This window comes from Triticum aestivum, chromosome 4D (assembly GCF_018294505.1).
Source record: "Triticum aestivum cultivar Chinese Spring chromosome 4D, IWGSC CS RefSeq v2.1, whole genome shotgun sequence".
Classification (NCBI taxonomy): Eukaryota; Viridiplantae; Streptophyta; class Magnoliopsida; order Poales; family Poaceae; genus Triticum; species Triticum aestivum.
The window spans coordinates 20,909,568-20,924,774 of NC_057805.1; the positions used below are offsets into that span (position 1 = coordinate 20,909,568).

The 15,207-nt window shown below is 42.1% G+C and overlaps 1 protein-coding gene across 2 annotated transcripts; it reads right to left on the reverse strand.

The window, feature by feature from the left end:
- Nucleotides 1–8,107: 8,107 nt before the first annotated feature.
- Nucleotides 8,108–14,520, reverse strand: LOC123095856 (serine/threonine-protein kinase prp4). Of its 2 annotated transcripts, XM_044517427.1 has the most exons (13): nucleotides 14,002–14,520; nucleotides 13,091–13,182; nucleotides 12,840–13,006; nucleotides 12,549–12,730; nucleotides 12,396–12,464; nucleotides 12,133–12,205; nucleotides 11,892–12,045; nucleotides 11,504–11,795; nucleotides 11,222–11,336; nucleotides 10,952–11,115; nucleotides 10,734–10,805; nucleotides 10,466–10,646; nucleotides 8,108–10,335 (listed from the first exon to the last, which is right to left on the reverse strand). In XM_044517427.1, the coding sequence occupies exons 1-13, from the start codon at nucleotides 14,314–14,316 to the stop codon at nucleotides 10,232–10,234; spliced, it is 1,980 nt and encodes a 659-aa protein (XP_044373362.1). In that variant the 5' UTR covers nucleotides 14,317–14,520; the 3' UTR covers nucleotides 8,108–10,231. The 2 variants fall into 2 exon arrangements, with proteins under 2 accessions (XP_044373362.1, XP_044373363.1); XM_044517428.1 differs by having other exon boundaries at nucleotides 8,108–10,646; nucleotides 14,002–14,519.
- Nucleotides 14,521–15,207: the final 687 nt, after the last annotated feature.

Consider the following 15,207-nt stretch of genomic DNA (forward strand, 5'->3'; position numbering starts at 1 on the left):
CCGGTACTAAAGAGGCTGGTGCCCGGCCAGCCCCTTTAGTACCGGTTCGTGGCATGAACCGGTAGTAAAGAGGTTGTGGCAGGCTATTTTTAGTCCCACCTCGCTCCCCTAGCAAGATTTTTATCATCTTAAATATGTTACTTCTCAAACTATCACAAGCATTTGGTCTTCATTGAACTCTATGTGTAGAATTTGTGGTCGCAATATGAGTCTTCACCGGTTTCTAAACCGTTGATGACTCATATTGACAATTCAGATTGTACACAAAAAGATCATTGATAATCAATGTATTTTTTTATGATAATCAATGTTTTTTAAACTTATTTGAACTCCAGCCCATTTTTGCGTTCAGTATGCAGCATTCAAAGAGACGTCATCAATTTCCAACACGTTCTGACATCATTTGCTGTTTTTCAGTCATTTACCGACTTGTTTAGAGAGCTAAATGACCGTGAAATTGAAAATCATTACAAAATGTACTCTGAAAATGTTGGAACTTGGCATGATATCATCATTTCACCCGCATAGCATGTGCAAAAGAGTATAGAGGGTCACGGCGAAAACTGGACGCACTTCGTGTACAAACTGGACAATCTCTTTCGGAATATCAGGGTTTTGGACGAGAACTCATCTGTTACACGGGCACTTCAATGTTTTTTAAACTTATTTGAACTCCAGCCTATTTTTGCGTTCAGTATGCAGCATTCAAAGCGACGTCATCAATTTCCAACACGTTCTGACATCATTTGCTGTTTTTCAGTCATTTACCGACTTGTTTAGAGAGCTAAATGACCGTGAAATTAAAAATCACTACAAAATAAACTATATAAAAAAGTTACTCAAAAATAAATAGAAGAAAATAAATAAAACAGAAAAGAAAAGAACTATATAAAAAAGTTACTCAAAAATAAATAGAAGAAAATAAATAATGCAGAAAAGAAAAAAACTATATAAAAAATTGTTGGGGCGCTGCCCAGTGGGCCTGTCAGACCTAGGATGTGCAAATTCAGGCCCAAGGGCCAGCAGGCTCACAAGGCAGCGCGCCATAGTTAAGCCCAGAAGCCTGCTATATAGAGAAGTTCGAAGGAGCAGCCGCGGCTGGGTTTATAAACCAGTGCGGCTGCCCTTCGCTCGGCGAGGTGGGACTAAACATTGTGCACCGCGGGTGGCAGCGCACAACTATTAGTACCGGTTGGTGGCTCCAACCGGTACTATTACGTGGGCCTTTAGTACCGGTTCATGCCACGAACCGGTACTAAAGGGGGCCGTTTCCCGCCGCTTGGCCTGGCGAAAATTGGCCTTTAGTACCGGTTGGAGCCACCCGGTACTAAAGGCCCCTCCTATATATATATGACACTTACGAAAAATTCAGTTTCATCGACACCACTTCTTCTCCAACTTCGCGCGACATCGCCGCCGCCGCCGCGCCGTCGGCCATCGCGCGCCGCCCTCGCCGCCCCCACCGCACGCCGTCGCCCCCGCGGCCGTCGTCGCCCTCGCCCCCGCCGCCCGTCGCCGCCGCCCCGTACTACGTCGCCGTCTCGATCGCGCCGTCGCCCCCGGCCCGCCGCCCGTCATCGTGCTGTCCCTATCGCGTCGCCGTCTCGCGCCGCCGCCCGTATGCCGCCGCCCCCCGCTCGTACACACACACACATACACACACAGAGAGAGAGACACACACACACATACACACATATTTTTTTTATTTATTTTCTGTTTTCTGTTGTTTAGATTAATGTTAGATGAATTACGTAGATAAGAATGTTAGAATGTTAATGTTAGATGAATTATATGGAAAAGTTGTTAAATATTAATGTCAATCGTTAGATGAATTAGCTAGATATTAATTAGGTATATATATGAGATTTGAACTAGTTGAATTAATATAATTAGTTTATTTTTAGTATGAAAATTAATAAAACAAGTTTATTTTTAGTAAGAAAATTTAGGTATATGAGATTATTATTTGAACTAGTTGAATTAATATAACTAGTTTATTTTTAGTAAATGCTTAGTTGAACTAGTTGAATTAGTGGAACTAGTTTATTTTTAGTAAGAAAATTTAGGTATATGAGATTTGATGATCTAATTAAAATATTACTATATATAGCTACTTTATATATTTTAGTAAGAAAATTAATAGAACTAGTTTATTTTTAGTAAATTCTTAGTTGAATTAATAGAACTAGTTTATTTTTAGTAAGAAAATTTAGATATCTGAGATTTGATGATCTAATTAAAATATTACTATATAGAACCAGCTACTTTATTTTAGTAAGAAAATTAATAGAACAAGTTTATTTTTAGTAAATGCTTAGTTGAATTAGTTGAATTAATAGAACTAGTTGAATTAATAGAAGTAGTTGAATTAGTTGAATTAATAGAACTAGTTGAATTAATAGAAGTAGTTGAATTAGTTGAATTAATAGAACTAGTTGAATTAATAGAAGTAGTTGAATTAGTTGAATTAATAGAACTAGTTGAATTAATAGAAGTAGTTGAATTAGTTGAATTAATAGAACTAGTTGAATTAATAGAAGTAATTGAATTAGTTGAATTAATAGAACTAGTTGAATTAATAGAAGTAGTTGAATTAGTTGAATTAATAGAACTAGTAAGTGTTTAATGTTTCACCTATATGAACATAGGAAATGTCGTCTGACGACGAAAAAGATTTCATTAAGTGCGAATACTGTGAAGACCAGCGCGGCCTGTGCGACAGAAATTTCCTTGTTGATGATAGGCGCTTCAGCATCAAGCTGGATGAGACCTTCGAAGTGGATACAGTAAGTCACAACGACAAGTTTTTTTTCATAATTAAGCATGACTTATATATGCTTCATTTGCTTCAACTTATAATTTTAAATTTTCACTATTCTACTAGCGCATCCCCTGCCATGGAAACTATGGAGGTAAAGAGAGTTTACCTGAAGACCGAGCATGGTTATACTTTCAACGTCAAATTATACAATGCAGACACGTACACCTATTTTGAATGCAAAACTTGGCAAGCACTATGCAAGGCTTATGCATTTGAGCCTGATATGGTTATCACCTTTGATATTCGTCCGGAAGATGATATTGAAGGTAATAGAGATATCTGGGTCGATGTGCAGACGCCTCCAGTTCTACCATTATGTGAGTTTCTCAACCATATTTATATCTTTGATATTGTTTATTCAAAAATAGTTGACAACTAATTTCTATTGACAACTTATTTTCATTCAAGCAAACATGTCCGACGCTTGGTAGACAGGACCTACTACTGTCCCGGAGCTGAACTAAACTGCGAGAAGATAAGTCATTATGTTTCATGGCTTGAGGATCTTCATACTGTCAAGACAAATTTTCTTCCTGCACTTAGAAATGTTAGTACTCAAAATGTGCGACCAATAGTGATCGTATTGAACTACGGTCACATCTATTTACGAAAGATGGTAAGATTTTTACTATTTGTCCTCAGTGCATCTTTTGCATACATTATTTTTTTGCTAAACTTTCATTGCTAAGTATATTAATTACTATACGATGTTCTTCAACAGGGACTCCCGATGACAGTTGTGCCCCAGTGGATCGAGACTAAAGGTCACATGTCAATGGTTAGCTTACGGCCAAGATATCCTACATTGCACATGAGTGCATTCAGGATTTCTAAAAGCGATGAATGCTTAATAGTGAAAGATTGGAGCAAAATTGTTAACGATCCCAGAGAAGTACTAGGGGGCAGCAATGAGAAGCGCATCCCACGATTAGGAGACAGGTTCATCTGCATGCTCCAGTATGATGAATCAGGAGAGCTATACATGTTCTATGCTATTTTACCTGAGAGAGAGAGCAGCAGGAGTGATTTAGCTAGTTCATGCTCTTAGTACTTGTCCTCTCATGTCCGTGTTCTTCGTCCTGAACTTAATCTCAAAGAGTGATTTGCTTTTGTGGTGTTATGAACGCTTATAATATCATGACCATGTTGAACTCGATGATATCTTTGCTTCTGGTACAAGTGAATGTTTCTTCTTTAAGCCTAGTGTTGGTGGTGATTAGATAGCGGTAATGACTATGATGAATAAACAGTGGTAATGATGACTATGATGATTTTTAGCTAGCTAGTATACTGTTGTTGATGATATGGTGCAAGAGTTTTTATATTAATATGATGATGATGATGATGAGTAGTTATTATATCATTTATGAAAGAAACCATAGATTAGTTTCAGCTGGATGGATCCTAGCTAAGTGATCAAGTATATGCCATATCCATATTATACTTGATCACTTAATTATAGGTGATCAAGTATAATATGGATATATGGCATATACTTGATTACTTAGCTAGCTAGGATCCACAAAATAATCACTAAACTAAATTGAAAACACAAAATTAAAGGAAAAATAAATAATAAAACCAAAACACCCCCAAACATTTAGTACCGGTTGGTGTTACCAACCGGTACTAATGTCCTACACGCACCCGGGCCTGGCTCGTGCCGCGTGGTGGCACTTTAGCGCCGGTTCGTGATGAACCGGTACTAAAGGGGGGCTTTAGTCCCCACTCTTTACTGCCGGTTGTGGAACCGACACTAAAGGCCCTTACGAACCAGCGCTAAAGCCCGGTTCTGCACTAGTGTAGTGTTCTTCAGTTTTTCCTCTGAATTCGTGGACAGGCCTCTCAGGTCCTCTCAATTGGTATACAGAGCGCGGTTGAATCCTTGGAGGCGAGGGTCGGAGATCCAGATCGGATCTGGGTTCCGGTCCAAGGCGGCGGTGGAAAAGCAGGGCGGCGTTCGGCGACGGCGAGCAGATCGGTAGCAGGAGAGGTTGGTGCAGTGGTTTCTGAAGAAAATTTCTTGAGTGCAAAATCCCACACATCCCACCCTTCCAGTGCTGCTTCTTCCTCCTATGACGACGAGATCTGGGCGGTGTACTCCCTCCCTCCCACCACGATAACACCATGGTGACGACCAAGTCTCCGGTGGAAGAAACGCCACCAGAAACCATCGACACCGAGGTATTGGAGCTTGAATCACTCCAGCTCGACATCAAGGCTCTGCGACATGACCGGGACGAAGACATGAAGGAATTTTTCCAGTTCACAGAGACAGTCAACAAGAACTTTGCAAGTATTCAGAGGAATTTCAAGAAGATCCAGCTTAGTCTGCAGAAATTATCAGCAAATCCATCCACGACTGACGCAGAGGATGACGAAGAACAGGAACCACAGTCCGGTCAGGGCAGTACTGTTCCTCCTCCTGGTCGCCCAAAGCAACTCCCAAACAACCAGTTTCCAGCTGAGAAACAAGAACAAGCATCTGGTTCTGCTATTCTGGTGGACAAAAACTCAGGCAAGGAGCTGAATTTGGATGGCACTCCGAAAGGACCATACAGTCATCCAAACCACACAGCAAATAGACAAGAGTTTCATACACCACAACAACAAGGACAACTGGTCAGACCAGTAATTGCTGTGGAGGAAATTCCAGATGAGCAGAATCGTAGAGAGGGACAGAGAACAAGACCTAACACACCAGATGTTCGCAGAAACCTGTTATCAGTCAAGCCAGCTAAATTAAACATTGCAGAGTTTGATGGACATGATGCTGACTCCTGGATTCAGAATATTGAACAGTATTTTGAAGCTGCCAGAACTCCTTTAGAGCAGAGAACTGAGTTTGATGTCTCTTATCTCAAAGGGGAAGCCATACAATGGTGGAGAGGCACTAGGTTTCTGGTCCACAACATGCCATGGCACAGATTCTGTGGCCACATAACTGACAGATTTGCAACTACATCCATTTGTGACAATGTAAAAGCTTTCCATAACTTAAGTCAAACTGGGTCTGTAGCTCAATATATATCTCAGTTTGAGCAGCAAATGAATCTCATGAGAAGAGACAACCCAGTTGTTCCTGATGATTATTACAGACACAGTTTCATAGCTGGACTCAGCCCTTACATTCAGAGCCACATTGAATGTTTAGAGCCAGCAAGCATACAAAAAGCCATGTGGTTGGCCAGAAGAATGGAAAAATCATGTCCTCCCACACAACCAACCAGGAACTACTCTGCTCCCTACAAAAATTGCCTGCCATGGAACCAGCCAAGACTGTGGTGCACAGCAACTCAACAGCAGCCACTGTTATTCAGCAAGTAAGAGAGAAGGGAATATGTTACAAATGCAGAGAACCCTGGTTTCCAGGTCACAAACAAGTTTGCAAAATGTCTCAGAGAGCCCAAGTGCAAGCCTTGCAAGAACAAAGTACTAACAATCCTGATGTCATTTACATTATGGATGCTGAAGATGAAATATCTGAAACTGAGGAAGAACCACTTGACAGTACAGAACTTAAGATATCTATGCATGCAGCAACTGGAGAGCCTGAAGAGAAACCTAAACATACATTTACACTGCATGTTCAGATTGGGAACACCAGTGCATTAGCTCTTGTGGATAGTGGCAGCACTACTACCTTTATATCTCATAAAATTGCTTTGAAGGCTGGTTGTGATATTACACCAGTAAAACAAGTAAAAGTGACAGTGGCAAATGGAGGACAACTCCTGAGTGATTTCTCCTGTCTCAAAGCAGAGTATAAAATATAGGGAACCAGTTTTACTTCAGACTTCAGGTTGCTCAAACTCACTGGTTATGACATCATTCTGGGAGCAGATTGGATGTATACTCACAGCCCAGTCACTTTTGATCTGCCCAATATGCTGCTGACTGTCAAACAAAATCATGAGCACTTGATCACTTTTATTGATGAAAGCTTGCCCACTAGCCCTTCTGTTCCTATACTCCAGGATATGGAGTACATTCTGGATGATGTGCTAACTGGAGCACTAATGTGGATGCAACCAATCCAACAAACAATGGAAGACTTGCAAGAGTATCAACCAGATCTGTCCAAGTTACTGGGGGACTTTAAAGATATATTCCAAGAACCAATGGGCTTACCTCCAAAGAGGGAATGTGATCATGCCATCAATTTAGAACCAGGAGCTCCTGTCATCAACCAAAGATGCTATAGAATGCCACATCAGCAGAAAAATGCACGGGAGAGTATAATCAAGGAGCTAATTGCTAAAGGAATTATCAGAATCAGTACAAGTCCCTACTCTTCCCCTGCTATCTTAGTAAGAAAAAAGGACTTGTCCTGGAGATTATGTGTGGACTACAGGAAACTCAACACATATACAATCAAAAACAAATATCCAATACCCATGATTGAAGATCTATTAGATGAACTGCATGGAGCTACTATTTTCACCAAGATTGATTTAAGGAGTGGTTATCACCAGATCAGGATGAAGGCAGAAGACATTGAGAAAACTGCATTCAGCACACACATGGGACTGTTTGAGTTTTTGGTCATGCCTTTTGGAGTGACAAATGGCCCTCCCTCCTTTCACCAACTTATGCATTCTGTGTTGGGCCCACTTCTCAGAGAATGTGTATTAGTATTCTTTGATGACATCTTGGTTTTCAGTAAAACATACAAAGATCACCTGGAGCATTTGGCAATGGTTTTCAAGGCACTTAGAGAGCATAGCTTGTATGCAAAACTCTCTAAATGTACTTTTGCACAAGAAAAAGTGGAATATCTTGGTTATGTGATCACTGCCAAGGGAGTTTCAACAGACCCTGCTAAAGTGAAAGCTATTAACAATTGGCCCCAACCAGAAAATGTCACCCAGTTGAGAAGTTTTCTTGGGTTGGCTGGCTACTACAGGAGGTTCATCAGAAATTTTGGAATTATCTGCAGACCTCTCTTTGATGCTCTGAAGAAGGACATTTTTCTCTGGTCTGAAAAACAAGAAACTGCTTTCCAACAGTTAAAGACAAGCATGACAGCAGCACCTGTGTTTAGCACTCCCAGATTTCAACGGCTATGGAGTGGGAGCAGTACTCATGCAGAAGGGGCAACCCATTGCTTTCCTCAGCAAGGCAATTGGCCCCAAAGCTGCTGGATGGTCCACATATGACAAGGAGGCCCTGGCAATCATTGAGGCCATAAAAAATGGAAACACTATTTTGCATCATCCTCTATCATAATTAGAACTGACCAGCAAAGTCTCAAACACATTCAAGAGCAGAAATTAACAGAAGGTATTCAACACAAACTGTTAATTAAGCTTTTGGGGTACAAATTCAAGGTGGAGTACAAGAAAGGAAAAGAAAACAAAGTAGCAGATGCCCTCTCCAGAGTCAAGTATGCTCTGCAAGCTCTCACCTCTACAGCTGCCATTCCAACATGGATAACAGAAGTAGTAAACAGCTACAAACAAGATCTCAAATGCTCAGAACTCCTGGAACAGCTAGCTATTGCTCCTAATGGAAAACCTCCTTATTCCCTCACCAGTGGTGTCCTGAGATATAAAGGAAAAATCCTCATTGGCAACGTCACGGAACTGAGAGCATCTCTCATCACTTCTTTCCATACATCTGAATTAGGTGGCCATTCTGGAGAGAGAGCTACATATCACAGACTCAAAATTCTGTTCACCTGGCCAGGCATGAGACAAGCAGTTAAAAACTTTGTCCAACAGTGCCCAGTATGTCAACTCAACAAAGCACACCATTTCCCTTATCCTGGTCTCCTGCAACCCCTGCCTGTCCCAGACTTTGCATGGACACACATCAGTATGGATTTTGTGGAAGGACTACCTGTTTCTGACAACAAAGACCTGATACTGGTGGTAGTTGATAGGTTCACTAAATATGCTCATTTCATTGGCCTTAAACACCCCATCAATGTCACAACAGTAGCACAAGCTTTCACTGATAATGTGTTCAAACTGCATGGCCTTCCTACAGTAATGGTAACTGACAGAGACAGAATATTCACCAGTCATCTGTGGCAGAAACTGTTCCAGAAAATGGGAGTGAAACTGCATCTCAGCACATCTTACCACCCTCAAACTGATGGACATACAGAAAGGGTAAATCAATGCTTGGAAAACTATCTCAGATGCATGGCATTTGCTCATCCCAAGAAATGGTACAAGTGGCTGTCCATGGCAGAATGGTGGTACAACACCAGCTTTCATACATCCTTGAAAATGACACCTTTTCAAGCATTATATGCAAGACCTCCTCCTCTTATTGCTGAACTTATGTTACCACCACCTGAAGAGGAAGATGGGACAGCAGAGCTGGACAGAGATACCATTGCAGCCCAAATCAAGCAAAATCTCCTTAAGGCCCAAGACAGAATGAAATATTTTGCTGACAAGAAAAGATCTGACCGAACACTGGAGGTGGGAGATATGGTCTATGTCAAGCTACAACCTTACAGGCACACCAGCTTAAGCATCCACAAACATCTTAAATTGCACTCCAAGTACTATGGCCCTTTTAAAGTCTTGGAGAAAATTGGGAGAGTAGCCTACAGATTACTCCTTCCTGAGGGTTGCAAATTACATCCAACATTTCACATCAGTCAGTTGAAGAAACATCTGGGGCCTGAGGCAGTGCCCAACCCACAACTACCACTGATCGATGATGAGGGACACATTCTAATACAACCTGAAGCCATACTGCAGAGAAAACTCGTTCCCAGAGTGCAAGGAGACATCAGCATCCCAGTCGTGCAGTGGCTCATCAAATGGGTGAACTTACCAGCGGAAAAAGCCACGTGGGAAGACGCCTCGTTCATCCAGAAGGTTTTCCCGGAGCTCCAGCCTTGAGGGCAAGTCTGTTCTTTGCAGGGGGGAATTGTCAGGACTGTAGCAGTCATCGACAATACCTGATAAGCTTCAGTACCGCTTCAGCGTGTCAATTCGAGCGATGGCTGTCGATCTACGATCCGACGGCAACAGAGCAACTTACCACTTCATCAAGCCTCCTGCGACGTCCTCCGTTGATCTTCAAGTGGACGGCCCAAGATAGTCTTTTACTTTTTCAAAAGTTACTGCGTTGTACTGTAATCAGTTTCCTGTCGCTGTCTTGCTTTTCCCTTCCAGCTGTATATTTAGACCCCGGAGGCCTCCTCCTTGGGGCATCCAGATTGTAATCGGGCTTGGCCCTTATCCGCCGCCGTGTTCCGGCTGGCCAAACCCTAGTTCGAGCTACTCTGCGTGAATGAAAATCCCCCAAAATTCGCCCACAAATTCCTAGTGTTCTTCAGTTTTTCCTCTGAATTCATGGACAGGCCTCTCAGGTCCTGTCAAAATACGGGTACTGTGCAACAGACTGGACTGAAAATACGGCAGCTGCATACCCGCTCAGCGCTGATCACGACAAGTACTGACGGATGTGATAACGGCCTCCAGGTAGCTCGGCCAACAAAGCGCATTTTCGCCCTCCCATGCTTCGTCCTGGTATCAAACATCTCAAAGCTAAAACCTCACAAGGAAATGACAGAACCGCACGTCGGTTAGACATGTAATTTAGTTCAGAAAAAAGAAGCTAAGCTCAAATGCTCAATATGTTACAAGTGAGAAGTATGATCATCTTTATTTCACTTGCCAGTGATAAATGGATGGCTAAGCGCTTGTGACACAGTGAGCCTCTTTTGTGGATCGAGCACAAATATTTTCTCCAGGAGATCTTTAAACCTGGATAGCATTTTCGGATCCTCGCCTGGGAAGCTTGATATTTTGGGACCAACACCACTTGGTTTAACGTTCATACACACTTTATTCACCGCCTGCCAGAAAAAAGGACATCGATTCAATTTTCAGCAAAGCACTAAAGCAGAGTATATCATCAGTTCATCAAGGTATAATCAGCATACCTTCTTCACCAGATTCTCATCAGTGGCATGGAAATTAAGGCCCTGGTCAAAGTGTTGAGTTGTAAAAGCTCCCTGTATAATTAGAAACATTAATTCTGTTAGAGAGAAGACTAGGAAATACGAACATAAACACTACCATACATTTTTTGTTTGTTCTCTAGAATACACATAAAAGATAAGTACATCATATGAACTAATATATCAGCATCATATCTCACCTTTCGAAGCATCTTCTTAGGGAACGGACCCTTCAATTCCATGTGAAGCCAAAGCATGCCATTGTTCGTCCCACCAGGAAATAAGATTTTTCCAGTGTAAAGTTCATATAGGCAACAGCCTACTGACCACATATCCAATGAATGGTCGTACGGCAATCCAAGAACTGCATGAGGATAACAAATTACTGTGTTGGCATGCAGGTAATTATTTTTTGAACTTATATAAGAAAATCTAATGAAATGACTGTACATGTCAAGTAAATAACTCACTTATCTCAGGTGCCCGGTAGAAGCGGCTCACAAGAATTGGTGTGATATCATTTATTCCGGCAGGCAAAGCACTACCAAAATCACAGAGTTTCAACATGTTTCTAGACCCATTTACCTACAAAATGAGGCAGTTAGAGAAACTTGTAGATTCCAGCATACAATTAACACAAAGGTTAACCATTGGCATGTAAGTCATTTTTATGCTTTTCTCAAAGCTTAAAATAAGCTCCGCAAGTACAAGCTCTACCAAAGATAATTAAGATACTTGGAAAGCGGGCATACCAGTATATTATCTGGTTTAATATCACAATGGAGGATACTGCAATCCTTTAGGTGCTTCAATGCGATGAAAAGCTGTTTCGAGTACGTCCTTACAGCAGTAAGCTTCAGCCCTATATCACGACCAAATTTCTTTATAACCTCACGAAGATTCATATGAAGGGATTCAAGAACTAAACAGAGATGATCCCGATACATGAAACTAGAAATAAACCGGACACAGTGTCGTTTGTCTTCACGATCTGCACTTGACAATTTTTCCAGTACAGAAACCTCCCTCTTACCAGATTTGTACCTGTACAATCAAAATGCAATTTACAGGGTCAAATGTTATTTTCCCTATTGCATATATGACCGCAAAAGGGAAGAAGTTGTAATGAACTCAGCTTACCTTTCTTTTTCATTGCAGATAATTTTGATAGCTACTTCAGGATCATTTTCCCCGGCTTTTAGATCCTTTGCCTGGACAACTGTTGAGAAAACTCCCTTCCCAGAGCCTGCTGTAATTCTGTAATGGCCATCTAGCACTTCCCCTAAGTGGTACTCTGTATAAAATGCAAAAAAGCTTGAATTATAAAGGAGTAACTGAAAAGTAGACAATGAAATGAAAAGGAAAGATTGATAGAGCTTACTGTAATATCCATGCTCATCATCCCAGTTGTCGCGAAGCGAATTTTTTCTCACATGCATACCTTCTAGATTACCCTACACAACACAACAATCAATAGGTGATCACAAAATAATTTACTGCCGAGGGCTTCCTACCAATAGAGTAAAAGATAAAACTGCCAATGGATTACCGAGATTGTTCCGAGCAAAAAGAAGATAGCAAAACATTGAAGTAAGAAATTTCAGTAGAAATAATAGTTCGGTTGAAGAATACTATAAAACATACCGATTTCTGAACTCTAATAGGAGATACTCCAAAAATATCATCGCAGAGTATATCTGAAGATCTTGCACCCTGTAAAATTTCAAAGATATCAAGTGAGAACCCTAGCTGAGAAAATGGTAAGTGAACAATCAACTGCATCAAAAGGATTATTACCATGGGAATGCCCTCTTGAACTCCTGAAACACATGCCGTCCTTTGATCACCAGATATCCCCGAGTTGATTGAAATGTTAGGCTGGATAGGAGGAGTCTTCCCCATAGTGTAGGATTTTTCATTAACAATTACAGTGACTGAATTGGCATCTTTTACTTCAGTGGGAGCAGCATCTCTTACTTCTGCCAATGACGAAGCTCAGTTATTAAAATATGAATAAACTTAACTTTTACATAACAAAAAAATATGTCACGCAGAAATATGGTTCAGTTTTTAATAAAACCAAGTTACCTGTACTATCATGGCAAGGCACAGGTCCCTGGTGTTCCTTCTGAAACTGGCGTTGCCGGTGCTTCTCCAGAATAGCATCCATCCTCTTTCTTGCTTCCTCCTTAGTTTTTTTAAGATCATCTTCTTCTTGCTTTGCAAAGTTTTCGAAGTCACCTTGATCTTCCTCCCTGACACCATCACACAACAATGATTAAAAAATGAAATAAGAATATAAACATGAGAATGAGTTAACCATATATGAGAAACCTTACTTGCAAGATTGTTCCTTGATTTCCTCAGATCTCTTTCTTCTGTGGTTGGCCTCTCTACACTTCTTGTTTGCATCAAATTTATCATCACATCCCTACAGATAAATAAGTTTCAAAGTGAGTTCACCAATTCACCAAAAGTAGAAAAGCAAGCATGACTAAAAGCATTTTCCTACAATAAAAGCATGACCAGAAAAATAGGAAACACGAGGCTATGTGGGAAAGCCTGCAGCTCTATGTGAGTAAGCTTGGCCCAGTTTATTGTACTTATCAAGTGAAATCTACGGTTAAACAGCTTACATCTCAAGAATATGGCAATTATCTTGTCAGTTATTAGAATATAGTAGTTAACAAAGAATAGTTTCTTCATCAGAAAACTAAGAATAATATGAAATGGTCAAACGGCTCATGTTAGTTTTAGCTTTTCCCAGGGTGTTTGATTGTTTGAACAAAATTACTTCAAGGCAGCGATAGGAAACTCTTTAATCCCTTTTTCTTTGTGCAGCAAAGCGTAGAACAGAGTAAGCTGTCGTTGATTTATCATCACAGAGGAAACTAAACAATAGCTGCTGCTTTTTGTGCCAGTGGTTAATAAATGTGCTTCAAATAACCGAGTAAACACTAGAACTTTGAATAAATTAATGGAATTGCCATGTATAATACTTAGTTTCACTTAACAGCTAACAAAACTAAGACGCTTGCCTTCTCAAGTCAAAACCAGATTTTATTTTGTTGATCTGCAAATCCTCTGCCATCGTACCAGATAATGTTGTGTGTGCCAGCAGCATAAAAAAATCACGCCAAGCTCCAACAAAATTCACATGATAAAGCAACTAATTATGGATCAATGGAAAAGGGTAACGAAAATAACCTATACCGAACGGGAACGCAAAGGGCGGGGGTTCGGAACAGACCGGAGCAGGTGCCAGACCGCCGAACACCGACCCCGCCTTGCCGAAGTCGGCACCCGGCCCCCTTGAGGCAGCGGCGGCGTCGTCTACTATCTCACCATCCTCTACCTCGCGCTCCCCCGGCCTCGCCCCCGACACCCGCGGCCGCGAGCCCGACTCCTGGTCTCCCCTGTCCCCGCGGCCGTGGCCGTGGTGGCGGTGGTGATGGCGGTGATGGCTGCGCTTCTGGCGCTTCGGGGAGGAGGCGTCGTCGCCGGGCGGCCGGCGGTGGCGCCTGGAGCTGGAGCGCCGGGAGATGGGGCCCTCTTCGATGCCCATGGCGACCGCGCGCGGGAGCGGGATGGGGTTAGGGTTTCGTGGGGTGGACCGGAGGGGCGGAGGAGGGACGGCTATAGGAGGCGCGCGATGCCTTGGAACGAAGCTCAATCGGACTCGGGAACGGTGCGCGCCGGTGATCGCGGGTGTTCTGGGTCCGTTGGGGCGAAGTCGAGGGGGGGCTACGAAGGTGATACTGAACGAACGTTCGAACATCAGGGCTGCAGCGTGAGCGGAGACGACGCCGTTCAGAGTTCAACCCAGATTCCGAGTCGCGCTCTACTTTGACTTCGGGGACTCACGTTCATAGCCATACCATATGAGTGCTTTTAGGCCATCCACAAGAGCACAACCTTTCTTCGCTCAATCAATGAAAGTAGACGGGGCGTCGACCCGTTGGCTATCCGAGTTCGAGTCCCGGCTCGGACGCGCGACCATTCGAGTAGCCCTTGGGTTGGTCTCATTTTAAAAGCAGTACGTTTAGTATACACACGTGGAACTGTATTGTGTGAGCGGAGTTGCAAACGCCTCACCACTATTTTGCTTTCGAATCATGAAAAGCTTGAAGTTATTTTCGGCGAGAACATGAATGAAGAAGAGCGCATTTCTTGTTCCGTGTGCTTAATTTAGGGTCCCTGTCACTGCGACCTAGTCATCAATGTGTATTCATGTCATTCCATCCACCAAAGTACTACAATGTTGTCTACCATGCCATCTTCTTGTCACAGTTATCGTCTATATACACACACATGCATCACCTTCCTTCCTTAGCTCACTTTCACCCACTTGAGAAGTTCATACTCTTCGGAAAGAAACAAGAATCTTGATATAGGTCTCACAACGGTTATGGGATATGAGAAGAGACTTATACTTTGTAAAGTTGTCAGATGTGAT

Coding starts and splice junctions, on each gene's coding strand:
- LOC123095856 (XM_044517427.1), bottom strand. CDS start 14,316: ATGGGCATCGAAGAGGGCCCCATCTCCCGGCGCTCCAGCTCCAGGCGC. Junction 11,796..11,891: donor ATCTGCAATGAAAAAGAAAG/GTAAGCTGAGTT, acceptor TTGATTGTACAG/GTACAAATCTGGTAAGAGGG. Junction 10,647..10,733: donor ATGAGAATCTGGTGAAGAAG/GTATGCTGATTA, acceptor TTTTTCTGGCAG/GCGGTGAATAAAGTGTGTAT.